The 27,818-nt window shown below is 44.2% G+C and overlaps 1 protein-coding gene across 1 annotated transcript in view; it reads right to left on the bottom strand.

Moving 5' to 3' along the window:
- The window catches only part of LOC115090822 (cytochrome b-245 chaperone 1), a 44,310-nt gene extending 21,845 nt beyond the window's left edge, over positions 1 to 22,465 (bottom strand). Inside the window, exons 1-4 of the mRNA XM_029600356.1 lie at positions 22,279 to 22,465; positions 13,353 to 13,462; positions 4,523 to 4,564; positions 3,174 to 3,247 (exon numbers count right to left, since the gene is read on the bottom strand). Of these exons, the coding sequence (XP_029456216.1) occupies positions 3,174 to 3,247; positions 4,523 to 4,564; positions 13,353 to 13,437 (201 nt within the window). The 5' untranslated portion in view covers positions 13,438 to 13,462; positions 22,279 to 22,465. The remainder of the gene's footprint in view (positions 1 to 3,173; positions 3,248 to 4,522; positions 4,565 to 13,352; positions 13,463 to 22,278) is intronic.
- Positions 22,466 to 27,818: the final 5,353 nt, after the last annotated feature.

Raw genomic sequence — 27,818 nt, 5'->3', positions numbered from 1 at the left:
TACCCTTGAAGGGGAGGGAGCAGAGTTGAGATTTGGAAGAGGAATCCGCGGACCAGTTTCTGAGCCAGAGGAGGCGCCTAGTGGAGACTACTGACACCATGGACCTGGCCAGCACCCTGAGATCATCTGCCTCCAGGGGGGGAGGCACAGCAGGCAATAACGGCTTCAAGCCTTTCTGCCTGCTGTGCCTCCCCCCCTGGAGGCAGTTCTTGAGCACCGAGCAGTTGTTGGACCCACCGGAGCCCTGGTCTCTGCATTAGGGAGCTACAAACCACAGCCCTAACTCCCAAGGCGGACACCTCAAAAACCCTCTTCAAGCATACCTCAAGTTTGCGGTCCTGCAAATCCCTGAGGGCTGCTCCTCCAGTCACTGGAATAGTGGTCCTCTTCATGACTGCTGATACCGACACTTTCAACTTCGGTACCTTAAGTAGGACCAGGGACTCCTCCGGGAGCGGGTACAGCTTGTCCATTGCTCTGCCAATCCGCAGAGAAACCTCCGGAGTCTCCCACTCCCTGGACAGCAATTGGAGGAGCATAGGATGAAAAGGAAAGGTCTTAAATGGTGGCCGCAGTCCTGCCAGGACGGGGTCACCTTTCTTTGTCGCAGTGCTGGGGCGCCTCAATATCCAACTCGGCCAGGACATGCAAAATGAGCAGATCCAACTCACCACTCTGGAAAAGGCGCAGGACCCAAGGAACATCCCCCTCGACTTGTGCAGAGGGCGTAGGGTCATCTAGATCAGGGTCCACTGCAGGGTCAGTCGGAGGTGGTGGGTCAGGAATGGTCGGATGGGCAACCGGCTGAACCCTCGAAGACTCCGGAGGAGCAACTGGTACGGAAGGACAAGGGATTACTGGTGCTGTACCTATCCTCGGCGGTCCCAATCCCTGAGGTATCCCTTCTATGTCAGGGGATTCCCCCAGTCTGACTACTTTAGGTGGAGGTGGAGCCAGGGCAGTGTCCTGGTGCTGGCTGAGCCTTGCCAGATAAGCATTATGCATCAACAGAATTAATTCTGTGGAAAAAGGCTCCAGGGGAGGGATGGCTGGAGAGAGAGCAGGAGGGTCCTCCGCGGGCGGCTCTGCGTCGGGGAGATGAGCTGGAATGAGAACCGGAGGAGAAGAAGCTTGGTCAGGGTCTGAATTGGCAGGGAGCTGCGCCGGAGCAGATATCAATGGATCCAAAATGGCCACCGTTCCCACGGTAGACGGGAACGCGGCCAACATCCTCAAAGCCTGGTGCATGTTTGCGTGCAAAACAGACCGCCCCTGAGGGCTCGAGGTGCCCTCCCCACCGGGGAGGCACAGAGCACACAGGCTTTCCTGGGAGAGCCGCGATCCGGGCTCCCCACAGGCACTGCATCGTGTAGGACGTGGCATGGAGGTAAGGAAGGAGCTTCAAAGCTAAGACCTCCGTAAGCTGTCGATCGCGGGGGGAATGAGCAAAATCCCGCGCTGCCAAAATAACTTAGTCAACCCGTTCACTTAAGGGGCTTTTTTTTTTTTTTTTACACAAGCCAGAGGAATGCTGTGTCTCTGAAGCTTAAAGGCTGCCCTGAGGAAACGGCATCTCAGGGCAGCGGGTCGCTATCGAGGGGGGAGAGGTTGGACCACCAACTTTCACCCCTAAGGCAGCAAATAACACTCCTGTAAAAGGTAAAAACTTACAACTTACCCCCAAAGAACAAACACAGCAATAATAAATAAGGTGACAGGTCTACCACTGAATGAAAGTTCTGCCTGCAAGCCTTCAGCAGAACAGCACATGACTGTAAAGAAAAAAACAAACTACTTTCTTAGAGAAAAAAAAAAAGGATAAATAAATCTTCAAAAGACTATTTTCTCAAAAGCAAACTGGGGAACCAAAGGTGCAACCTCTCATCTGCTGGAGTCAGAGAAATACTGAAGGTTTACGAGGGCGCACCAATTTATGAGAGAGCGCCCTCTCAGTTTTTGCTCTGACTCCATCTGCTGGAAGGGGGAGGGGGGGGGGGGACACAACGCACTGTCTGGACTGATCCTGGTACGTACAGGGAACACAGTTTTCCAAATCAGGCCAAGTACACCAAAAGTCAAAAAAAACAGAGGCTCTCACCTGACCGCGAAACAACAGGCTCCGCGGAAAAGAAGAGATTGAAGGGGACGCTGGGTGGACGAGTGGTATAATGCATGCTGAGCGTGCTCAATGAGGCTCATTCAAAGTTCTAGAAACTTTGATATAAGTTTTCCGTCTCAGGCTCCATTCAATTATGTCACCCATGTTTAAGGACTAACATCCTGCTTGATCTCAGAGAAAATGTTTATTCAAGGAAAGGGTGGTGCTTTCAGAGGAGGAGGAAAAAAAAAAAGAGGATTCCTTCTGGTGAAGAAGTAAGGAGAAAACCAGATCAACTGGGATCTATGACGTGTACCAAAATGTAAACTGGGAAGACTAGATGGGTCTTTTGGTCTTTATCTGCCATCAGATCTATGAGCCTCTTCCCATTTTATTTAGATTTGTAATGGTGGGAATGGTTACAGAAGAAATTTCCAAACCTTACGATAAACCCTAAAAGAATCCTACTCACAAGCTCACTAATGCCAAGCATCTTAATTGGCTTTAACAGGGAGTCGCTGTTGCTGTAACCCGGGGCTGTCCCCAAGCATGGGGACATGGAGGAGCGGGAGAAAAGGATTCTAGGACAAGGCTGGGAAGTGGTGTGGAGGCCACAGGGAAAAGAAAGAAAAAAGGAGGGGAGGTGAAGAAAGGAAAGAGGAAGAGAGGAAAGAAGCTGGATGGGAGAGGGAAGTGGAAAAGGAGTAAAGAAAAAAACAAACAAAGCAACTGAGAGAAATGCATAAAGGGAGCAAAGCCAGGATCAAGCTGGGGGAGGGAGGTGTGCAAGCAGGTAAAAGCCCACAGGCAAGCTGGTGCAGTGACACATCAGCAGTGCATGTGGGACATGCTTAATAGTATCCAATACATCTTGAATTGGCACTAGCAGGTTTTGAGTGGAATTTGAGGGTTGCTTAATCATGTGGTACAAATTCATGTGGGTGGCCTAATCATGTGGTACAAATTATATATCTACTACCAGACCGTACTTTTAGTCAGTAACATCGCAGCTAGCCAAAGTAGTTCTATCAATGCCACCGCACCTTAGCAACGCGCTGTGGAGTACCCCACTTACCTCCCACTCTTCTAAGTTTTGTGTTGCCACAAAGAGACAACCAGTCACGTAAAAGAGCTTCCAAGCCAGGTTATCTACACATTAAAAAAGACAAGCAGGCAGGTTTGTTTTTGTTTAATACTGTGTGAAAAATACAGAACCAAAAAAAATTACTGTGCAAGTTGAACGGCAAAATATACCTGTAAGGTAACAGAATTCTCAGCCAGTCAGAGGTCTTAAAAATTGCTGAGAAAACAGTACCTTACAGGAGCTCCTTTTTCAGATGTGACTCCTGCAGATACTAGAAGGACATGGAGTTGGGGGAGCCACTATTACAGAGGAAGTTAGAAAAAAGAGTGAAGATTACATTAAATCATGGGAAGTGGCTTAAGAAAGCAGAGAGATGTAAGAAAAGTGCAAAAAGTGGAATATAAAAATCTAAATAAACAAACAAACAAACAAACAAACAAACAGGCACCCTTTGGCCTTTAGCTTCCTTCCAACTGCAACTTCCAGTTTGATTAGCACGCATCAGATGCTGGGAGTTGTAATATCTGTCACTAGCATGGAAATCTGTACCTTCGCCATGACTGTTTGGGCACAAACATCTGAAGCACTACATGGTACACGTTCACACAGAGCCTGCTAGGTACAGAGGTATTTTCTTGTTCAAGAAAAAATTAAAGTAGTAAATTATGCCACAAAGATATTACAGCCTAACAAGCAGCAAGCACTACCAAAAGAAAGGCCATGGCTCAAGCTATGCATTAGATTTTTACCTGTAACTACCGACTTCTGTGACGACACACAAAGTACAGGCATGCAAAGGAGAGGGATTCAAGTGCCATTCAGTATATCAGAACAAAGTTTCGGCACACACTGAAGCACTCCATAGTGCCATATTCTATTTTCCAACTGAGGATCTCAAGATCTGAGCCCGTACCCATCTGACCCCAAACTAGGGACTCTCCTACTGATCTAACAGAGCAGCCACTCCCCCTCCTGAGCTAGGAGAATTCTACCTAATTTAGCCTCATGGCTCATATCCCTCCAACATACTTCCAAAACCAGCATTTCAAAGAAATGTCCCTTTCTTAAACGCTGGCAAGTGACTTATTTTGTCCACAATGAATTAATTTTTTGGAAACCTCTCTACGTTGTGGAGAGCTCACACCACCAAAACAACCTTGGTAGTGGCTCCAGACATCCTTGTGTTATTACAAAGTCATCACATATTTGCACCCTTCCTTATTAAATGCTGGCAAACGTAAAATAGGACCTTGCACGCACAGCCAAGTCCCACCCCCGTGAAACCAGCCCAAGCTGTACAAAGGAAACAAGACATAACATGGACAAGTATTGTTTCTTACCTGAGCTATAGTAAGCTGCAGCAAGACCTATGGATGCTATGCCTTAAAGAAAAAAAAAAAAAAACCAGAAACATTTAAAAGGTCAGACTAGCTCAAATTTATTGCACCTTCTCTGCTAAACTATAAGGAACTAGAGAGTATTCAATCAATCATTCACAATATATCTTTACTCAGAAATCTGCTGAACATTTTGCTTTTATTTGTAGATACCGCATTGCAAGAGTCAAAATATTTAGAAAATCTAGGCACCAGGCAAAAACCTTTTAGGAACCAGGGAAAATTGTACTTTTTCTTTTTGTCTATTTAGCTCTTCAGTTTATTTTCCTATTTTTTTTATTTTCTGCTTTCTGTTGCTCTCCTCTTCCCAATTCTGGCACACCTCTCCCTTCTTGCCCTCTCTTTGGGCTAACTTCTTTCCCTCGGTGTGCAGATAAGAGTCACAAATTTCCCTTGGGGTGGGGAGTAAGGGGGCTCGCCAGTGACAGCCGCTGCAGCAGCACCTGCCACCAGTGTGCTCCTCTACCCAGTGAGTGCGTTTTTCTCTTCTGTGGCTCTCGGCCTTGCCATAATCGCTTATTCAAGTAATGAAGACGCAGTGCTGTTCATTTTATAAACAAAATTAATTACTGGTTTTCCACACCATTCCCATTCCAGAGTAAAATAAGATTTGCAAACATTTTATCATCTCTTGTGGGAGAAGCACAAAGTGATGCAGAGCAGATCTTCTCCTGTACAGTGAGAGATCATCACGCTGGAGTACTAAGAAAGACAGCTTGCAGAATCTAGTAATTTCTTACAAAACACATGGAAGCAAAAACACAGTTTTTTTTAAATTAAATTTCATTGCTCAAATACTAAAGTAAAACAACTTTTACATCAGTATACTTAAATATAATAAAGAAATTTAGCACATCACAATTTTTAATATAGTTTGCATACCCAGCCAACCTCCTCTATCCCCCATGAATCCTGCACACATAACAGAGATCATAACATATTCATCTGAATTATAACAAATAAACTAAACTAAGAGCAAGCTATATCTTAGAAAATGAGTCCATCCATACAAGAAAGAAACTCTATAAACTTTCATAAGAACATAAGAAAATGCCATACTGGGTCAGACCAAGGGTCCATCAAGCCCAGCATCCTGTTTCCAACAGTGGCCAATCCAGGCCATAAGAACCTGACAAGTACCCAAAAACTAAGTCTATTCCATGTTACCATTGCTAATGGCAGTGGCTATTCTCTAAGTGAACTTAATAGCAGGTAATGGACTTCTCCTCCAAGAACTTATCCAATCCTTTTTTAAACACAGCTACACTAACTGCACGAACCACATTCTCTGGCAACAAATTCCAGAGTTTAATTGTGCGTTGAGTAAAAATGAATTTTCTCCGATTAGTTTTAAATGTGCCCCACGCTAACTTCATGGAGTGCCCCCTAGTCTTTCTACTATCCGAAAGAGTAAATAACCGATTCACATCTACCCGTTCTAGACCTCTCATGATTTTAAACACCTCTATCATATCCCCCCTCAGCCGTCTCTTCTACAAGCTGAAAAGTCCTAACCTCTTTAGTCTTTCCTCATAGGGGAGCTGTTCCATTCCCCTTATCATTTTGGTAGCCCTTCTCTATACCTTCTCCATCGCAATAATATCTTTTTTGAGATGCGGCGACCAGAATTGTACACAGTATTCAAGGTGCGGTCTCACCATGGAGCGATACAGAGCCATTATGACATTTTCCGTTTTATTCACCATTCTCTTTCTAATAATTCCCAACATTGGGGTAGATTTTCAAAAAACACGAATAGGCGTACTTTTGCTGGCGCATCAGGCGCAAGCAAAAGTACGCTGGATTTTAGTAGATACGCGCGGAGCCGCGCGTATCTGCTAAAAACCTGGATCGGCGCGCGCAAGGATATTGATTTTGTATAGCCGGCGCGCGCCGAGCCGCGCAGCCTACCCCCATTCCCTCCGAGGCCGCTCCGAAATCGGAGCGGCCTCGGAGGGAACTTCCTTTTGCCCTCCCCTCACCTTCCCCTCCCTTCCCCTACCTAACCCACCCACCCGGCCCTGTCTAAGCCCCCCCCCTTACCTTTGTCGGGGGATTTACGCCTCCCAGAGGGAGGCGTAAATCCCCGCGCGCCAGCGGGCCTCTTGCACGCTGGGACGCGACCTGGGGGCGGGTACGGAGGGCATGGCCACGCCCCCGGACCGCCCCGGGCCGTAGCCACGCCCCCGTACCCGCCCCCAAAATGCTGCCGACACACCCCGAAAACGCCGCTGCGCTCAGTCCCGCCCCCCCAACACACCCCCCTCCGAAAACCCCGGGACTTATGCGAGTCCCGGGGCTCTGCGCGCGCCGGTAGGCCTATGTAAAATAGGCTCACCAGCGCACAGGGCCCTGCTCGCCTAAATCCGCCCGGATTTGGGTGGATTTAGGCGAGCAGGGCTCTGAAAATCCGCCCCATTCTGTTTGCTTTTTTGACTGCCGCAGCACACTGAACCGACGATTTCAATGTGTTATCCACTATGACGCCTAGATCTCTTTCTTGGGTTGTAGCACCTAATATGGAACCCAACATTGTGTAATTATAGCATGGGTTATTTTTCCCTATATGCATCACCTTGCACTTATCCACATTAAATTTCATCTGCCATTTGGATGCCCAATTTTCCAGTCTCTCAAGGTCTTCCTGCAATTTATCACAATCTGCCTGTGATTTAACTACTCTGAACAGTTTTGTGTCATCTGCAAATTTGATTATCTCACTCGTCGTATTTCTTTCCAGATCATTTATAAATATATTGAAAAGTAAGGGTCCCAATACAGATCCCTGAGGCACTCCACTGCCCTCTCCCTTCCACTGAGAAAATTGTCCATTTAATCCTAGTCTCTGTTTCCTGTCTTTTAGCCAGTTTGCAATCCACGAAAGGACATCACCACCTATCCCATGACTTTTTACTTTTCCTAGAAGCCTCTCATGAGGAACTTTGTCAAACGCCTTCTGAAAATTCAAGTATACTACATCTACCGGTTCACCTTTATCCACGTGTTTATTAACTCCTTCAAAAAAGTGAAGCAGATTTGTGAGGCAAGACTTGCCCTGGGTAAAGCCATGCTGATTTTGTTCCATTAAACCATGTCTTTCTATATGTTCTGTGATTTTGATGTTTAGAACACTTTCCACTATTTTCCCTGGCACTGAAGTCAGGCTAACCAGTCAGTAGTTTCCCGGATCGCCCCTGGAGCCCTTTTTAAATATTGGGGTTACATTTGCTATCCTCCAGTCTTCAGGTACAATGGATGATTTTAATGACAGGTTACAAATTTTTTCTAATAGGTCTGAAATTTTATTTTTTAGTTCCTTCAGAACTCTGGGGTGTATACCATCCGGTTAAGGCTGTTCAGCTTGGAGAAGAGACGGCTGAGGGGGGATATGATAGAGGTCTTTAAGATCATGAGAGGTCTTGAACGAGTAGATGTGGCTCGGTTATTTACACTTATAGAAGGACTAGGGGGCATTCCATGAAGTTAGCAAGTAACACATTTAAGACTAATCGGAGAAAATTCTTTTTCACTCAATGCACAATAAAGCTCTGGAATTTGTTGCCAGAGGAGGTGGTTAGTGCAGTTAGTGTAGCTGGGTTAAAAAAAGGTATGGATAAGTTCTTGGAGGAGAAGTCCATTAATGGCTATTAATCAATTATACTTAGGGAATAGCCACTGCTATTAATTGCATCAGTAGCATGGGTTCTTCTTAGTGTTTGGGTAATTGCCAGGTTTTTGTGGCCTGGTTTTGGCCTCTGTTGGAAACAGGATGCTGGGCTTGATGGACCCTTGGTCTGACCCAGCATGGCAATTTCTTATGTTCTTATGTACTACTCTTCAGTTTGTCAATCAGGCCTACCACATCTTCTAGGTTCACCGTGATTTGATTCAGTCCATCTGAATCATTACCCATGAAAACCTTCTCCATTACGGGTACCTCCCCAACATCCTCTTCAGTAAACAGCAAAGCAAAGAAATCATTTAATCTTTCTGCGATGGCCTTATCGTCTCTAAATGCCCCTTTAACCCCTCGATCATCTAATGGTCCAACTGACTCCCTCACAGGCTTTCTGCTTCGGATATATTTTAAAAAGTTTTTACTGTGAGCTTTTGCCTCTACAGCCAACTTCTTTTCAAATTCTCTTAGCCTGTCTTATCAATGTCTTACATTTAGCTTGCCTACGTTTATGCTTTATCCTATTTTCTTCTGTTGGATCCTTCTTCCAATTTTTGAATGAAAATCTTTTGGCTAAAATAGCTTCCTTCACCTCCCCTTTTAACCATGCCGGTAATTGTTTTGCCTTCTTTCCACCTTTCTTAATGTGTGGAATACATCTAGACTGTGCTTCTAGAATGGTATTATTTTAACAATGACCACGCCTCTTGGACATTTTTTTACTTTTGTAGCTGCTCCTTTCAGTTTTTTTCTAACAATTTTTCTCATTTTATCAATGGCTAATCAGAGGTCCCCATCCCAAAGTCAATACACTAACAAGACTATGACCTATTAGAACACTGCTACCTCATAAAAGGATCCCACATCTTTTCAAAATTTCACTAAGGTACAATGCTTCAAGACTGTCAATTTATGTAAATAAAACTTCTCTAACCTACTCACTACAGCTGCCAATAATGGTGAATCAACATCTTTCCAACAATAGGCTATACCTTACCTTGTCTCAGCGCTTCCCGGTCTCGTTCCGGGCAGTCTCCAGCTATGGGGGGGGAAGAGGGAAAATACCTTCACCGCCACACTCGAAGTTGCACCCGCTGCCTCTCAGCCTCACCCCATGTTGGGGGCTAGGTCCCCACCGAGGGTCAGCCGCCGGACCGAGGCTTACCTCCGAGGGATTGCGGAAATCACCTCAGGAATTCTCAACTGGGGGAAGGACCCAAAGAGCATCACCGCAGGAGAGCGGGGCTTGTCTGTAGAGGTAAGATTTCTTCTTGCTTTGGTTTTCTTTGTTAAATTACTCTAACGCTGTGCTAGCGTGGATAGAGTCCCGAACTGCTACGGAGACGGAAAATACTGAAGAGCTGCACTTCCTGCAGGGGTATATGTACTAGGGATGACGTCAGATTGAAATCTGATCAGTCTCCAACTGCTATCAGGAGTACACTATACCCATTGGTCCTGAGTCCATCTGCTACACGCTAGGAAAGAGGCTATTTCACACCAATTAACAATAAAGATCTTTTGAACTAAAAAACAAGTAAAAGCTGATGTCTGATCAACAGGGAGGCTCGGGAGAGCACTAACGGGAGAGTCTAATTACTATAAATCACAGATATCCTTAATTAAGGACTTCCCACCAAAATTCCTTTATGTTAGGGCAAGTCCACCACACGTGGTAGAACGTAATTCTTTACAACCCCTCCAACATAATCCCCTTAAACCAGGAAAAGCTTTACGGAGACATTCCGGGGGTAAAATAGCATCTCAATAAGATTTTAGAACTATTTTCTGTAACATACACAGATATGGATCTCTTCTTCGTGTTAATACAAATTAAGTCCCAATCAAATTCAGATAACTCTTAACCTAAATCATGTTCCCAAGCCCTTATATAGGATAGTTAAGTAGTTGGGTCATCATTAAGATAGTTATATAAATTAGGTATCATCTTCTGTCTAAAAGCAACTCTTAAAATACCTCTGGATTGCAAAAAATGCTTAAATCCATATAGGAAAACGTGAATTTTATCCAAAAAGAATACTTATCACAAAGTTCCATCTGCCCAAAAAGCACCCAACCTCCAATTCCTGGTCTAAAATCCAAAATTATGATTAATAAAAGGCGCTAAGAAAATAACGCCAATTACCCACAAGCATTTTATGCCATTGTTTCTAAACGCTCAGGGTAGTGTCTGTTGACAACGGAAGAGTATTAATCGGTCTCCAAGTAGATTCAGGTTGCCAAATCATTGCCCCTAAAGGCATATGTCCTTCTAAAGCCTGTTCTAACTGAACCCACTGTTTGTGTTCCTTTTGTCTATTGCAATCTATAATAGCTCTTAGTTGTGCAGCCGCATAGTATCTCCCAATATGGGGAACCCCCAATTTAGATCTATACATAACATTCCTCAACACCCTAGGTTTCATTTCCATATAAATTGTCTCTTTTGCCACCTTTTAAGGAGTGCATTAGAAATATCTATTGGTCAAGTTTGGAAAAGATAACCCAGTCTCAGCAAAACATTCAGTTTTAATCGCCGCCATGCATCCCAACCAAGAAAAAGATTAGTCCATCTACTCCTCCATATCAGAAAATATGGAATTAATCAGAGGAGAGTAGTTTAAGGGCAATACATTGTCCAACCTGCTACTCACATTAATACCTATTTAAATGGCCAATTTAAATACCTATTTAAATGGCCAATTTAAATGAGAACTGATGCTTCAACAAAGAAGTCTGGACTTCTGGTACCAAGAGACCTAAATTGTTTCCATATTTAACTTAAAGCCTGACACCCTTCTAAAATGTCTCATCTCTTCAACCGCTCCCTGTAAAGAGTTCACTGGGTCAGTTAACGTGAACAAGATATTGTCTGCAAAGAGCGAAAGCTTGTACATGTTGGACCCCCACATGTACCCCTTTTGTAGATGTAGATTTATGAATACAAAAATCACCAGGGGTTCCAAAAATAAAGCAAACAGCAAAGGTGAAAGGGGACAGCCCTGTCTAGCACCTCTTTGAATTAAGAACGGATCAGGGTATCTCCATTCACCTTTACACATGCTCTAGTAACATTATAAAGCTGCCGGAGCCAACTCAAAAAACAGGGCCCAAAATTCATCCTCTCTAACACCTGAAACAAAAAAGGCCAGTGTACCATATTGAAAGCCTTTTCGGCATCTACAGACAATAGTCACCCACCCAATAATGTTAACTATTTTCCGTACATTGTCTGCCACCATCCTGCCAAGAATAAATCCTGCTTGATCAGAAAGAATCAGTTATGTCATTACCCTGACCAAGAGGTTGGCAAGAACTTTGGATAAAATTTTTAGATCTATATTAATTAAATGAGATGGGCCTATATGATCCACACAAGGTAGGGTCCCGCCCTAGCCAGAATAGAAATCTCTTCCATATTCACTTCGGGTATCAACATGCCACTATCCTGCAGAGAGTTGAACATATCCAATAAAGGGGAAAGAAGCTCATTAGAAAACGTTTTGTAAAACTTGGCGGTAAATCCATCCAAATCAGGGGCCTTATTCACCTTGAGGTCTTTTAACAGTAAAAGCACATTCTTTGTAGATAAAAGGGCCAATAGCTCTGCTTTCCAATAAGATAACTTTTTGATTCCCTTACTGTCTGCATTTGTTCTCATGGCAAGTAAAGAATTCTCCCTTGCTTGCATGACAACAAAAAGGTTAGAATTGTTTAAGCCTTCTTCCCTTCGTCATCACCAGCTTCCCATTCTCTTACCCCAATTTTCCTCCTATGGTAAACACTTGCCCCATGGCAAGAGTCCACCATGCAATTAGTGCAAATGTTTGATTGGATTGTTTTTGCTTCAGGGGGAGGAGGCCATCTTCTTCCCAGTGCTGTCGTACCAAGCTATCCTATAGTCTCCAGTGGGTAATGAATGCCGATAATCCTCCTCAAGACTGTGTGCCACAGTGCCACCAGAAGGTGCTCCCTAGGAGCAAAATCATCATCTCTATGGCTCCCTCAATCCAAGGCACAAGCTACATGAGGTCAGTCCCAAACAGGTGGCACATGTGTACATCATCCTAACCTCAGTCATCCTAGAGCAGGGGTGGGCACTTCCGGTCCTCGAGGGCCACAAACCAGTCTGGTTTTCAGGATATCCCTAATGAATATGCATGAGAGAGATTTGCATGCACTCTGCCTCAGTTGTATACAAATGTATGTCATGCATATTCATTAGGGATATCCTGAAAACCAGACTGGTTTGTGGCCCTCGAGGACCGGAAGTGCCCACCCCTGTCCTAGAGGGTGGGCCTCATTTGGCCTATTTAAATTGTGATCCATAAGCCTCTCGCCTAATACAATCGTTTATCAGGCTAATATGAGAATAAACTCTACGAATACCAAGCTATGAAACTGTGCTATCCAAAAGCTTATCATCTTTTTCTGTGCATGGTATGCAGTGAAATTTTGGCTCTTACCTGGCTCACAATGAAGTTTCCAGGAATCTAGAAAAATAATCCTGCTAGAGCTGCCTAAAGGAGTCTCCCTTAAGCTCTGTTCTTAGCACTCACATGATATGATTAAAGGGATTTAAAATGAAGCACATAATCACATGGCAGCCATTTTCTGGCTGCCTCAGAAACAAACCTTGAAGAAACTGCTCAGGAAAGCACAGTTGCTCGTACTAGAGTTGTGGAGTGGAACATTTTCTATTGTTTCATAAAATTATCAGTAACAATATATGGATGCCAATGCAGTATTAAGCAAGGCTGACAATGTCAATCTCTGTTTCAGTATAACATTTAAACCATATTGAATGTTGTTACTGATCTTTCCCCTAATCACATATGTCAGTTCAACTACTTGGCTACTTGAAAATCTTTCAGATACAGCATACCAAAATATGGTAAGAGGTTTTTACTAAATATATAGGTCAAATGCATGCCAAATCAAATCACAAATCTATTATGGCATCAGGAAAGTTCACATAGTAAAGTTTTTCAGGAAAAATTTGTATGCAAAAAAGAAAATAATTTAGATGGAAAATATTTCCAGAAAACCCACATCTCTGCTCTATACCGAATCAAAGAAAGAATCTGGAATACTTACCAACAAAGAGAGACCAGGACCTAATGCTGGGAGACCTCTTCAGGTGAAGAAGGGTACCTGTGCGGCTTTCTACCTGCATGTACATCTTCCACACAAGAAATTACTGAACCCTAGAACAGAGTAGTAGAGTTCATTAAACAAAACCAGGGACCAAAAGGCTTGTCCACAACACTCCCATACTAGAAACCTGTGTTTTAAGTCTTCCAGCGGAGTACAAGCACAGCATAAAGATATGAAAGGCAAAGCAATTTTTTATATTCTGTTTTTTGGCACTTCAAAGCAGATTACATTCAGGTACTTCAGGTATTTCCCTATTCGCTCGGGGCTTACAATCTAATTTTGTACCTGAGGCAAGAGGGTAAAATGACTTGCCCAAGGTCACAAGGAGCAACAGTGGGATCCTTCAAGAATATGAATATATATGAGAGATTTGCATCATATGCAAATCTCTCTCTCATGCATATTCATAGTGGAGATCTTAAAAACTAGGCCTGTTTTAGGCTCTTGAGGACCATAGTTGGCCATCCATATATGAAAGGTTTTCTCCTATGTTGTTGTGTCTATGGGAAATGCTTGGTACACAAAGCCCTAAATCATGCCAGACCTTGGATCTCCCTTGTGAAAGTGCACAGCATTATCAAGTGAGCCAATGGGATGATTTCTGGCCAAAATGTACATCTTCAGTGTAAATTTATCATACTAATGTGCCCTTCCCACCACACCCTGACAACTCAAGACATAATTACTAGCACTCACCAAGCAAGGAAAATTAGTGAGGCAGAGGCTGGGCTTAAAAAAAAAAAAAAAAGGGGAGCAGCACTGTCTCAAGCCATTACCATGCTAGGCTGCTTAGCATGAATGCATCTTATAGCAATCAATGTCTTATGTATGGAAATTAAAACCAAAAACGGAATAGTGCCCTTCTTCAGTTTTTGGCAATCTGTGTTGGTTGAACTTTAGTTGCTTTCATGTCTATTTGAAGCTGATGAAGGAAACAGATAATGTTCACAGTTATGTAATATATATTTTACTATTACTCACTATATGCTACATCACATTCCTATTTGTGCATTGCCTCTCTCAAAAACTGATCCAAAGCAGTTCAAAACAACGTAAACTTTTTCGTTTAGCATGTCTTCTGTTTTCAATGATAATTATTTAAATAATTGAATGTTAGGGCCTGAGATAAGTAATTCTGTCAGGGTTTTCAGACCTTTAATATTGTATGTACATTAGATATAGAAGGCTAGATTCCTACTGGGCTCCCCAAACACTCAAAGAGACTCGGTTCACACAAGATTAGATTCGGGTTACAGACAAACATTCATACTGGTTTACAAATACCTGTATTAGAAAAAAAAGAACCAACGATGAACATTAGGAACTACAATAACAGTTTTCACTATAATTTAGCATCATAATCCAGTTAGTAAAATGTGGTACAGTTTTATTATGCACCAATTTACTCTGTGTTTAGGAATTGTTCCAGCAATAATGTTTTATCAGATCTGTCTTTAAGGCTAAGATTAAATGTAAAATCCGAGTCATGACCTGCAGATGGTACCTCATGGCCGAGATCAAGATCTTGTACAGTATGTCTGGGGCCGATGCGATAAAACACGAGTACAAATGTGTGTCCAAAATGGGTGCCCGTTTTTTTTTTTTTTTTTTTAACGCGCGCGCCACAACTTCCTGAGAGCCCAATGCAGTATTCAAATCAAACAAATGAAAAAGGCACCAAAAAAAGGGTGCATTATTGATAAAAGCGTGTCCGTATTTCTCTGCGGTCTATTGCATCTGGCACCCATATTGCCTCCATTCTGTCAATGAAATGTGTCAGTCTATTTAAAATTATTTTGAAATTCAGAGGTGCACACACCCCCCCCCCCCCCACCATGACATCATAATGTGAGGTCATAAAGCTGCAGCATGTATAAATAGATGCAGGGAATCCAACAGTCCTTTTGTGCTCAGTCCAGACTGGATCTGTGCTCTATGCTTCCTGGTATTCTACATTCCTGGAGTTCAACACTGCTGGATTTTCCACAAGTAATTGCTTATTTAAATGTTGTTCTTTTTTCTAATCTGCACTGCTTGATAAATGTTTTTATTTTTATATTTAGTTGTCCAGTTTGTAAATTCTTAAGTTTCCACTACTTGCAATTACCTTTTCTTTCACGATTGTGATGGTTGCTGTGATCTATGTTCTCTTTCTCCCCTGTCCTTCCAGTAACTGCTTGCATTCCTATCTGTCCAAGCTAGCATGTGGCTTGTTCCGACCCCATAGTGTTCTATGCTCTGTTTCTCCATGTGCTTCTGGTAACTGCTTATGTTTCTCTCTGTTCATGGAGCCATGCGGCTAAACTTGTTTCATCCAAAGGCACCTGCGACAACTAAGAAAATGATTTGGTCTATGATTGCTGTTTGTGCCAGCACCCTTGCAAGGAAGGCACACGATGTCAAGTAGATCCAGCACTGCTGCCGTGTCACCCGCAGAGAGGTTGAGAAGACGGCAAAAATACAGGCGTCACAGCACAGGAGTGGGGGTGGTCCTCCATGCTCTATAATTTTGATCACACTAAAGGAGCTTATACTTGCCACTCTGTGTCCTGAGGTGCTGGATGGATTGATGCACCCAACGGCTGTGATACAGAAAGGAGGGAGGGTACATTTTGGAAAAGGCTACTGTTTGCATTAGATGTTTCTCTTTTGAGATCTTTGGTGGTTAAGAGCTAACTAATAAGTTATGACCTACAACTTGTGTTCCTCTGTTCTTTCTGCAGGGCAAGATATCAGCGGCAGAGTCACAGATTATGAATGAGGGCCTAAGAGAGTAAACAGCCTCCTTCCATGCCATCATTCTCATTTGCCATGGACAGTGAAGCATCCCTGCAACTGGAAAATGACAGTCTCAAGGAGAGGCAGCCCGAGAACCCTTCGACTATTAGTTTGGAGGCAACTGTAGACAAAACACCACTGCATTTCACAGAGACAATAACAGCCCCCAAACATCTGGAAGAGGAGGTGCAGGTTATGGCGCCCATCATCAGCCTCGACAGGGTGGATGAAAACTTGGTGATCGAACTGATGTCCCAGCAAGAGTGGTATGATCAAGCTGTTGCCAAGTGGTGGCATGCCGTCCAATTGGAGCTCAGAGAAATGTGTCAGTAGAACATTGCAGCCATGACCACTATAGCCAGCATAATGGCCAACCTTAGGAAGGCTGTCCAGGATCTCGCCAGTGCATTTAGGCTGGCAAATCATCCCGATGTTCATCAGCTGCCAATATGACAGATGACTGTGGTTACAGAAAAAAAAATGTTTATTGTCTGAACAAAATGAGTTGCATATATATTTATTTTTTTTTTTAAACCAAAAGAATGACTATTCTGCTTGTGGCAGTGGGGTGGAACATCTTGGGATGGTACAGAAGGGAGGTGGGAGCCATTGGCCTAGCAGAACCTGTTTCATTTCCCTCCACCTCTATCGGCTACCGTTCAAGGGCTGTTAATCATTATTTTGGGTTATTAAAGGCTACAAAGTAAGTAAATGTTTCAGGATAGGACTTTTTTTTTTTTTTTTAAAGGAGTTTTATCTTGAAGGTATTGTCCCAAACACACACATCTATATAGCATTTCCTGACAACTGGAGAAGCTTTAAGACTATAAAGGGCAAGTTGGCTGGGGGAAAACCACACTATTTTGTTTTTAGCCATGGGGCACTAATCACTATTACGTACATGAAATTATTTTTAATATTGCCCCTGCAAAAGGAAACTGCATAGTGGAGGAACAGACAATCCATTCTTCCCTGAATTCTGACCCAACTGTGTGAAAACTAGACAATCAGCACCTAGTTAAAACAAAATATTGATATTTATTCCCAGACTGAAATAAAGTTTGCATATAAAAATAAGTAAAAATGTGTATCATCAGGAAAATAAGAAGCTGCTACATCAAAATTGCGAAATATTTCCCCCCAAAAACAAAAATGGGGGAAGTGGAAGGGTCCATGAGCGATGAATGTGGAGTCTTTAGGGGGTTGGTGGCCTACATGGTCATGGCTAGGTCATCACCATGAGTGACAACTGTAGACTTTGCAGCCTGCAGCTCAATCACTTGCTCCTGTACAGTGATTAGCTGCACCTTACTGGCCACCATCACCTCCCATTGCCCTTCAACAGTGTCCATACTGTGGCTCAAATGGTCCAGAAGAGCAGGCGCAGCATCTAAGAGTGCCCCAGTGGAAGCAGGCATAACTCCCTCCTGGAACCCTTCCTCTGATGCAGTATTTTGCTCTTGTACAATTGGGCCAACTTCAGGGACAGCACTGGAGGGCACGTCCTCTAATAGATGACAACCTCCTCACCACCCAGAGACAGAGGGGGGACAACAAGCAGGGCTGAAGCTTTCCAGTGGGGGGTGGCAGTGCCAGTACCACCTATTTCACAAGTAGTGGTGAATCATCCAATTCCACCGCTGGTGGGGGTGGAGGTGGCAGCCTCTGCCCAGGCAGTGCTTCACGTCGCCGTTGTGGGCAAGGTGGGGGGGGGGGGGGGTCTCTTCCTCCAAAGTGCTTTCTGAAATGACAAAGAAAAGCGTTACCAAACTCCCTATGGGGGGTGGTGGAGAGGGAGGGAGGCAAGCATCTATCTCCACAACAGAATGGAACATAATTTGTATTAGAAATTCTCTACAGAAACTACTTGCGGTTACTTGATTTGTGCACTTACTCCCCCACTGCCACCCACGCACCAGGTCCAAATTATTTACCCAGCAATGAAGGACCCTTTATCTGATTTCTTGCATGCCCACCTCCTCTCCTTCCCCCCCCAGTACCATAACTCAAAATGGTGCCACAGACATGCTACATAAAGCAATGTAAAACTGCTTAGAAGCAGCAGCATAACTGCAAGATGCGTTTTTCTAACTACAACTCACCTTCCTGCCGGCCACACTCAGTGCGCAGGACCTGGAGCCACTCCCGATCCTCTCTGCGCAGCTTCTTCGCCCACTTCTTCAAACTTTCAGATACAAATATGAAAAAAATACATTGATAAGCAAGCTAACAAGGCTGGTATACTTGTCGTCCACCTTCAAACAAAGGTTTTTTTTCTCCTCAAGGCCGATGCAGAAGTGTTTTAGCCTGCAGTTCTGCACCCCTTTTCTGCGGGCAATTTTTACTACCAATACAGGAAGGAGTTGTGCACGCAGACAATGTGCATACTTCAAGCAGAGTAATACTTAGCGCACACACACACACACACACCCCCCCCCCCCACCCCCAACATTAAAAATGTGCATTCAGCCTGTGCCAAATACTTTCATAGTTTATATGCGTTTTTAAATCCAGATGTAGTTAGCATAGTGGATGTTACAAAAAAATAATAGGAGTGTTAAAAATTGTTCGTTTGAAATCAGTGCACACTTTTTCATGCTCAGATTGATTCAATGCCCTGTTTTGTTGACCTCCAGAATTTACCTCACAGGGGGAAGGAGGCTTGGGCGTTGAACTGAACCGGCAGTTCCCACCAGGCTGCATCAGCCCAGCCCTGGTTCCTTTTTCTTCCAGGCCTAAAGAAAAGGAGGTGCTCATCAGCGACAATCCTGAGCCAGGAGGCACACATCTCTCTTAGTAAAATTGGTCATGCGCCCAGAGGCATTTTACTATGCATAAGGCCCCACACACAACTGACGTCCCGGCATGGCCACGCACGAGGGGTGTACAAGACTACACGTAAATAAGGGACTCCCAGCGCTCCACATTACTTTGACATCCATATAATGTGTGTCCATTATATGCATCACTGGCCTTAATGGACGTCCATGTCATTATGTGCGTCATAAGGCGCACAGGTCCTGGACGTCAATGCTAGGCACGTAACCTGGGTGTGTTACCTGCATTACAAAGGTTTATTGAAAATGGACGTCAGTGAAAGACGTGGGACCTAGGCATCCATTGTGTGTGTTTGCAAGGGACTATATGAAATGGACACACAAGTCCTGGATGTCTGTAGTGCTCCATTGTGGCTTCCTATGCAAACCCCCCCCCCCCCCCACCCCAAGCAAGCACTTATGTGAGAGTGGCCTATGAGAGGGTGACGGAAGGCACGCCAATGCTGGGAGCTTGTGAAAAGGTGAGGTGGCACATGCCAGTGTTGGGGCCAGGGGGCTTGCGAGACGGTGAGGGAGGGACACAGGCAGACAACAGGGGCACACGAGGATGTGGTGGACATAGGTATCATAGAAACTTTGCTCCACACGATAGACTCTGTGAATGAAACAAATTTTTATTGATCAATAAAACAGAAGGAATTTTCAGTGCCGAGCCCATTCATCGATCTCAGATTCAAACTCCTGAAATAAAGCACAAGGCAACAGAGTTACCTTTATGCACACAAAACATTTTGCTTATTCCAGACAGGTAACCTAGCTGGACAGGTGAGAGGGGTTATTGCTATCAGCGGCAAGAACTTACACGAGAAAATAATCAGCGATGAGCTTTTGCCAAACCTTGGAGCCTCTGCCGCTGACTGCAGGGGTAGATCTGGCGGCAAGTCACTGGTAATCTCATCTTCCATGCGGAAGTGCAACCCAATATTATGTAGCATGGAGCTGGCCGTTACAATTCATGTCACCGTACCTTTCCAAGCACCTGACACGGCTGCCTCGTTGTAGCATCTTTCCGCTGCAGTACACAGGGGCAAGCAACCATGGCTTACAGCCATAGCCTGCACCACCTATAAATGGGGATACCAAAATTGCATCAAAAAAACTGCACACCAAATGCTTACACTACTCTCATTGTCATATACCTAGCCGGCACATTTTTACACACACCCCCCCCAACGAAAGGGGTCGTAGCCCATGATTTTAGCATGCGTCTCCTGTTACTGATTGTGTAGCAAGCGAATAAATACTAAAGAAATACTTTCATAAATAAATCTTACGCAATGACATCCACCATTTTTAAAGGTGAGATAAGGGTCTTGTACTGAGCCCCACATCCCTCCACCCCATGTGGCTATTACCCCTCCCCTATCCACATTACTGACCCATAGCAATTATTACTTACCGAGCAGGCATCCAATACCGTATTTTCCCCTATGCAAAATTTGACTGGGTAAGAATGAAGGAATCATGGTAGCTCCCAGGAAATCTTAACCCGATGTTCAGAATTTTAAGATGTGCATCACACACACAACCTGGACAGTCATGAAGTGCTTTCAGATGCAGAATGTAATCTCCTGATCTGGCGTTTGGATGAATCAGATATGGGTGCAGTCTATTGCGCTGACCACATTGAGCATTCCAGCAATTTCATAGAACCCACACCTGATCTCCTAGTTTTGCGCTGGGTCCTCAGGATATTTGATATAGTCCTTCATGCGCTTCATCACTGCCCATAAGACTTGGCCGAAGTGCCTCAAGAATGAGGACTGGTCCATCCCACCAATGATGTCAACGGTATTCTGGACACTTCCAGTGGCAAAAAATGCAAAGCACCAAGCAGTTTCACCAACCTAGGTATTGCATGATTGCGAGAGGTGAGGAGGTCAATGTCATTACACAGGTCCTCATAAAAGCTCAAAATTGCCCGAGAGCTTAAAACCAGTATCTTCATAACACATCTGTCTCAGGCAATCCAACGTGGGTTGTCTGTAGCCGAAGCATACACTGCCTACATGGTCTACGGATTATGGCTCTTGGCTGTACCTGTACCACATGGTCCTCTCATCTTCTATCTTCATTGTTCTCGGGATTGTTAGCTTCACCAGTTACCTTCCATTCTCTGGCAGTTCTTATTCTGGCTTGCACACGCAAGAAATAGCTCAGCAAAGCAAAAGTGCAGAAAATCCATCATGAAAATGCCAGGGAAGCCTTCACCAACCTTCAGCTACCGCTAGCAAGTTAACTCCAGGGACAGATCTGGTGCTAAATTTCAAAGTTAAAACACACATAAACGGATGTGCAAGATTTGGATGCACATTCCTGCATTGAGGGGTAATAGTTAATAGAGTCATTTACGTGGAATTTAAACGCAATAGGCACTATTTGGTACACATTTGTTAGCACATGCATTACGGATCCACTAATTCCTAGATTACACTGGATGCACATTTAGCGTGTCAACCCATGCGCTAAGCTGGGCACACTTATTGCGTCGGGCCTGTCAGCAAGTATACTAAACTATTTGGACCCTGGCTAAATCATAAGGCTTAAAACCTTACATTAAAAAAAAATGGAATTAAGTTTAAAAAAAAAAAGTCTCTTCTTTCATCCAGATCAAATACATGACAAAATGGAAGTTAAATATTCAACATATGAATATTTAATCTTCTACACTATAAAGACAGCTTCTTAAAATAAATTTCAGTCTATTTATTGAGGCCAAAACAAATATGCATATGAGCATTTTAATGGTTCATCTAAAAATGTGTAAAATATTTTTAGCTGACCTATAATAAAGTTCAGGATAGAACTGAAAACAAATCTACAAATGACCTAGAGTAAAATATTAATACTTACACTGGAATCAGAAAACCACATATTAACTGCATTCAAATTAAGCAGATTGCTTACAAGTATAATCATTAAAAAAAGTTTGTTGTGGACCTAAAAAACGACATAACAGCATAAAACAGATAAGGTTATGGAACTGCTCGTGAATCAAATAAAAAAAAATTAAGGAATTTTGAGTGCGCATTTCCAAATGGGTCTCCTCCAGTTGTTAAACTTAAAAAAAAAGGAAGACCGTTAGTCAAAAAAAATTGTTTTTTTTCCAGCGAGCCCGAACAGAGTCAAAAAACAGAAGTGCCCCGCCGTAGCCCTGCTCGGCGTTTGTATGGTCTAATAGAGAAAAACTGGACCTGAGCAAAACCTGGGAAAGGAAAGATAAGGCAACAGAAGAAACAAGAAGCTTATACCTGGCCGCTACTTGGAGATCGCAGGAGATGCTGCCCACCAGGTATTCACTAGTTAAAACCAGCGTGAGCTTCTCATGAGAAAAGCCCAGGGCTATAACCTCACGCTTCCTACTTCCGGCTTTGCGTGAAGACGTCTCCACCAGCAGACATTGCCGTCGTCCCGTACTATAGAAACTGCAGGGAGTGGAGCATGCTGGGATACTGGATGAGAGACCCTACTGAGACAGTGGGCAGGGCAGACCAAAGCAGAAAGCTAAGAGTAATCGTGAAAATCAGCGCCCAGAGTGCAGGATGAGTCGGGTTTTTTTATTAGGATTAACGCAGCCCTGAGAATTGCTTCAAATGAGGGTTCTAAATCTAGCCAGTAATAGTTACTAGTTGCTGAAAAAAAACCAATGTATGTGGTTATATTCTCGCTTATTATTTAGCAACTTTTGATCTCCTGGAGTTGAGATCGGATCAGTCCAGATGAATTCAGATTCAAGAGTAATGATGATAATTTGGAAAGAGGAGCACACAGGAGGAGTATAGAAAGAAGAAAAGATTGGGTCATAAATACAATACAGCTGTTGCTTTGTTTTTTGTTTTGTTTTTTTAATTGAAGTGGCTTCTCAAGGAAATAGAATTTGGGGAAAATTCCGAGTCTTTAAACTCCAATCAAAACTACAAGTAAACACAGAGTTGTAAACAATTTCAATGATTATTACAAGAATTGATTGATTGCAATTACAAATCCTTGCCCGAATGTATTAATGTGCTTCTCTAATTTTATGCTTGAGGGAAAATGCTTATTACGCTGATCATGTGCGTAATAGGTAACGGAAACTGCAAATTAAGATTAGAGGAAACTAGTTTCTCATAGGTTCTATGGTGTAATGGTTAGTGTTCTGGACTTTTAATCCAGTGATCTGAATTCAAATCTCAGTAGAGCCTACCTTGTCTGTTTTTTAAAATATACTAGTAAAATTATCCATTACAAGGGTAAACCATTTACCAAGTAAAAGGGTTTGAAAATTGCCCACTCTTGTGGCACAACATGCACACTTTTATCTCAATGAGTGGAGGCTTTTGGGAGAGGAGATAGAGGACAGGGAATGCAATAACAGGTGTAGTTTTGCATTTTCAAAACTACATCGGTTATCTGGAAGGGAAAAGCGGATCAACTCCAGATCAATTGCCAACAATTGTAATGTCACCAAACTAGAATAAATTTAACAGAACCTTCATACTGGGCATGCTAAGGCAGTGGTTCCCAACCTGTAATTCGCAAACTCCTAGGGGTCTGCCAGAACATAATAGAAGCTCCACGGGTCGTGAACTATGAAATCAGAGAGGAAAGCCTGCTTCGTGCCACGAATTAGGTCTGACAAACCACAATGGACTCCAGGGAGAACAAACGTGTTGAAGGCAGGTTCCCAACGGGTTACTTGCAATGTAGACCAGTCAAGCTAGGGCTGGTGCTGACAAATCCAAGGCAGGCCTAAAATCACCTGATTAACCACCCAGGGTATAATGTGAAAGTTAATACTTTCAGTATGCAGAAGACTGGTACAAAGTTTGAAAGGTACAATGGTCTAAATGAGAGAACTCAGGAGAGGATCCTCATACACAGAGGAAATCATGAGGGGCTGAGACAGCGATAAGGCAGATATCTGTAGCTGTTGCACAAGATCCTAGAGGAAGAAATTCCCTCCGGAACGAGAGTCGATGAAGGCCTGTGTGGGAAAAAGAGGTCAGGTCCATCTCAACGGTGACAGGTACCAGAATTTGGGGAGTGGAAACAGTGAATAGTCTCCCCAATCGAGCCTAGGCATTTAAATTTCCTGACCACTCTGGATTTTGTGCTATGAGGTGACCTCTGGCTGCACAATAAAGAAAGAGCCCCTGTTGCCTGCGATGGAGACTTTCCTCGGGGAAAGTGTACAGTGACCCAATTGCAAGGGCTCTTCTGCGGCTACTGGTTCCACTGTCGGAGTAGGAGCAGGTATAGGTGGGCATTGGAACCTCTGGCAGAATAAGGGGGCAGCTATGCCTCTATATGCAGTGAGGATGGGGGATAGGAAGGAGTGAATATTCTTTAACTAAGTCTTTAACTAAGCCTAATAACATGTTATGTTTTTACACCCCTTGTCAACCCCTTTATCCCTATAACCTTATTTTGTAAACCGTTATGATGGCGTTATTTTGACGTTTCCGAATGACGGTATATAAAACTCGTTAAATAAATAAATAAATGAATGAATGAATGAATGAATGAATAAATGAGTGGTATTCCCAATGAACCAGAGGCCTCAGGGCTGCCTCTGCAGATAAGTGAACGGGTGAAGTCCAGAGAGGTAAGTGCCCCCATGTGGGAACCCTCAGCTGCATTCTCAAATGAGTTGATGCTATTAATGCAAGCATGCTAGATGCAAGTCAGCCAGACCTCAGAAAGGAGCCAGGGCAGCACCCTCATGGTCGGTCTTCAAGGACAGGACCCCAGAAGCGAGCCAAACCCAAATTCCTCAGTGGAATAGGAGTGGTCCTCTGATGAGGAGGATGATCCAGCAAGGGTGCGCCAGTTTTACTGGGAGAAATTGCCAGCTTTATTTACAAAGGCCTTGGTGGCTTTCATGATGGCAGACTGTAAAAAGGATCATTTAGAGGTAGATCCCATTCTCCAGAATATCTTTTCCACTGCACTCCGACCTGAAAGAGGTGGTAATGGCAGAAGGGAATCCTCTCAGGGGCCATTAGAAGGGTCCAAGATCTGCAGGAAAGTCTACCCACCAGCACAAGAGAGGAAGGTTTCTCTCTTTAGATGCCCTGGTGCTAGCCACCACCTGCAAGACCTTTGTTCCGGTGGAAGGAGGGTCAGCATGGAAGAATCAAATGGATAGAAAGATATAGTAAGGCAGATCTCCATAATTGATGTGGAATACTACAAGCTTCCAGGGTGGAGGCTATGTGGCCCGCTGAGTTTAACAGATGCTGGACACGGAAGCCACGGCCCGAATTGAATCAGGGGTGACCTGCCTAGCAGATACCCACTATGGCCTCTTTAGTGTGGCTTCCTGTGCTCAGCCTCAGAAGAAGCAGATTACTAGGGCTTCAGATCAAGGCTGCAGATGAAGTCTTGAAGTCCTGCTGGGATACATTTCCCTCAGGGGGGACTGCTCTCTGGAGAAGAACCAGATAGGCTAGGAACTTGCACAGCCCCAAGGGATCCAAGAAGACAAGCCAAGGTTCAGCTCTAGAAACCAGAGGTACCAGCTCCTTGGAGTCTACAGAAGACACAAAATTGGGACCGCTGGCTGCTAGCAGACGAAGACATTGTTACGCTCTCCTCCTCCAGAGGGGAGGAGCTAGCAATCTGTTATCGCTCACACCGCCAGGAGGGCGGAGTTAGCAATCTGTTCTGCTCTTCTCCTGAAAGGGGGGAGTTAGCTATCTGTAGAATGTTAGCAAACTGCTATTAGATGCTCCTGAAGGAAAGGAGGTAGCAAACTCTTATGGATCAACTCTCCACGGAAGAGGAGTTGACAATCTGTACAATGATACTCTTCTGAAGAGAAGAACTAACAATAGATATATTGTACTTCGCTACTGAGATAGCAATGTATCATGCAGCCGCTACGGAGTAGCAATCTGTTATATTTAGGCTGCTAACAAGTCCCATAGAAGAGAAAACAGCTATCTATATAATACTTCCGTAAGCGGTGTTAGTGGTCGGTAGTGGTTAGCTCCCACAGAGTGATAGTAGTGTAAGAAATGACCACTTGGAGGAAATGGTGAATCCCTGGGCCGATGGCAGATGACAGCGCCCCCAGGAGGAGATCCTGAGAGGAACTACCAGCTAGGCTAGAATATGAGATAAACACAATAGTTCTTTATTAGACTGGAAGCTGGACCACCAGTGGTGGCAGTAGTGAGTCGATGTGTCTGGCAAGGCTGAAGTCCTGATACTGGAATATAATCTCTGGGTCACTTTGCTGTAGAGAGAGACTAGAAGTAGTGAGTAGACAGGGTATACTGGATACAAGATGGTACACTCACAATAGTAGATGTCTGCAATGGTTTCTATGCCATAGAGAGTCTTCAGTACATTCAGGAACAGGAGCCGAAGGTGAGCACTGGTTCCACTACACAGTCTGTAATAAGAACTCACAATAGCTGTTTATGAAATGGCTTCTAGAGTAGAAGAGTATCTGTAAAAGATTCTAGGAACATGGGCCCTCGTGGAGCGAGTACTGGTTCCTATCTGCAATCTTGCCAATGTAACTCTCGAACTCCGTACCTGCGATAACGTCTTGAACGGAAGGGAGTCTTCAGAGCTATAGGAATGTAGGCCCTCATAGAGCAAGTACCGATTCCTATGTACAATAGAACTCACTGTGTTCACGTCCGCAATTGCTTCCAGGCAATGAAGAGTCTTCTGAGTATCCAGGGACGTAGGCCCTCGAGGAGCGAGTACTAGGTCCCATCTTGGCAATCTGAAATCAAGAAGAGAGAACGGAGCCCCCGTGGAGCGGGTACTCCTGGTAAGTTTGAAAAGGCCGAGGAGTGGAGAAGGATTCCCCTCGCTGACTCGGATCGTTGTTGCAAGTATCGTGGACTGCCGAAGCAAGTCCTGTTGGAGTTCCTTGCTAACTCGTTTGAGGTTAGCAAACAAAGACCTTTTAAAGTGCAAATGGATGTCGTCACTACAGGGGGACGCCCCCGAGGTTCGCGCCCTTGCTAGTACAAAGTCTGGAGCGCGCGTGCGCGCCCTTACGTCATCAGGAACATGGCGGATCCGTAGCGTCAAGCCAGCCCGGGGACACCGGGACCAAGAGGCAGAGAGAAGCCGTGGCTGCTGCTGTCCATTAGAGCCGAAGGGAGTAGCTTCCAAGGTAGAGAGGGTGGAGTGAGGGGCGAGAAGAGGCACGAACGCAACAGAAATTTAGGACTCAGTCCTTTCGAGAAGCCAAGCAGTGACCTTCCAGTGGTCGCCCTAGTGATGGTCAGGGGTCCAGCCGAGTCCAGTCACAGTATTAGATTGCCTACAGGGGTTCTACTCAAAGCAGACCCATATTACCTTGGACTGAAGGGTATGGGAAGCAGCTCGGATAGGATATGACCCAGAACTAGCCAAGGCAGTACCCCAGAGGTTACATTTTCCCCGTGCTCCTCACCAGGGAAGGAGGTAGCAATGGAGGCTACCCTGTCCAGGTTGAAAAGGTTACAAGCAGTATCTCCGATACCAGTCCAAGAGGTGGGCATGGGAACACATTCTGCTCACTTGGTGGTACTCAAGAAGGACAGATTCTTTCGTCCAGGTCTAGATCTTAAGGTAAGCAATAAATGCCTTAGGGTCCTGCATTCCGCAGGGAGACTATGCATTCAGTCATGGCGGCAGGGAGAAAGGGGGAGCCTCTCTCTTCCTTAGTCTTAGCTGAAACATACTTCCATAATCTATTAAGGGAATTGCACCCTCAAAAAATGGTTATTTTATGCTTTTTCAGTATACTAGATTAGGTCCAGTATCGAGCCCTATTCTTTTGTCATTGCAAATGCACCAA

This window comes from Rhinatrema bivittatum, chromosome 4 (assembly GCF_901001135.1).
Source record: "Rhinatrema bivittatum chromosome 4, aRhiBiv1.1, whole genome shotgun sequence".
In the NCBI taxonomy this organism is placed as follows: domain Eukaryota; kingdom Metazoa; phylum Chordata; class Amphibia; order Gymnophiona; family Rhinatrematidae; genus Rhinatrema; species Rhinatrema bivittatum.
Note: the sequence above shows the minus strand (reverse complement) of the source record. Positions and strands in the feature narration are given on the sequence as shown.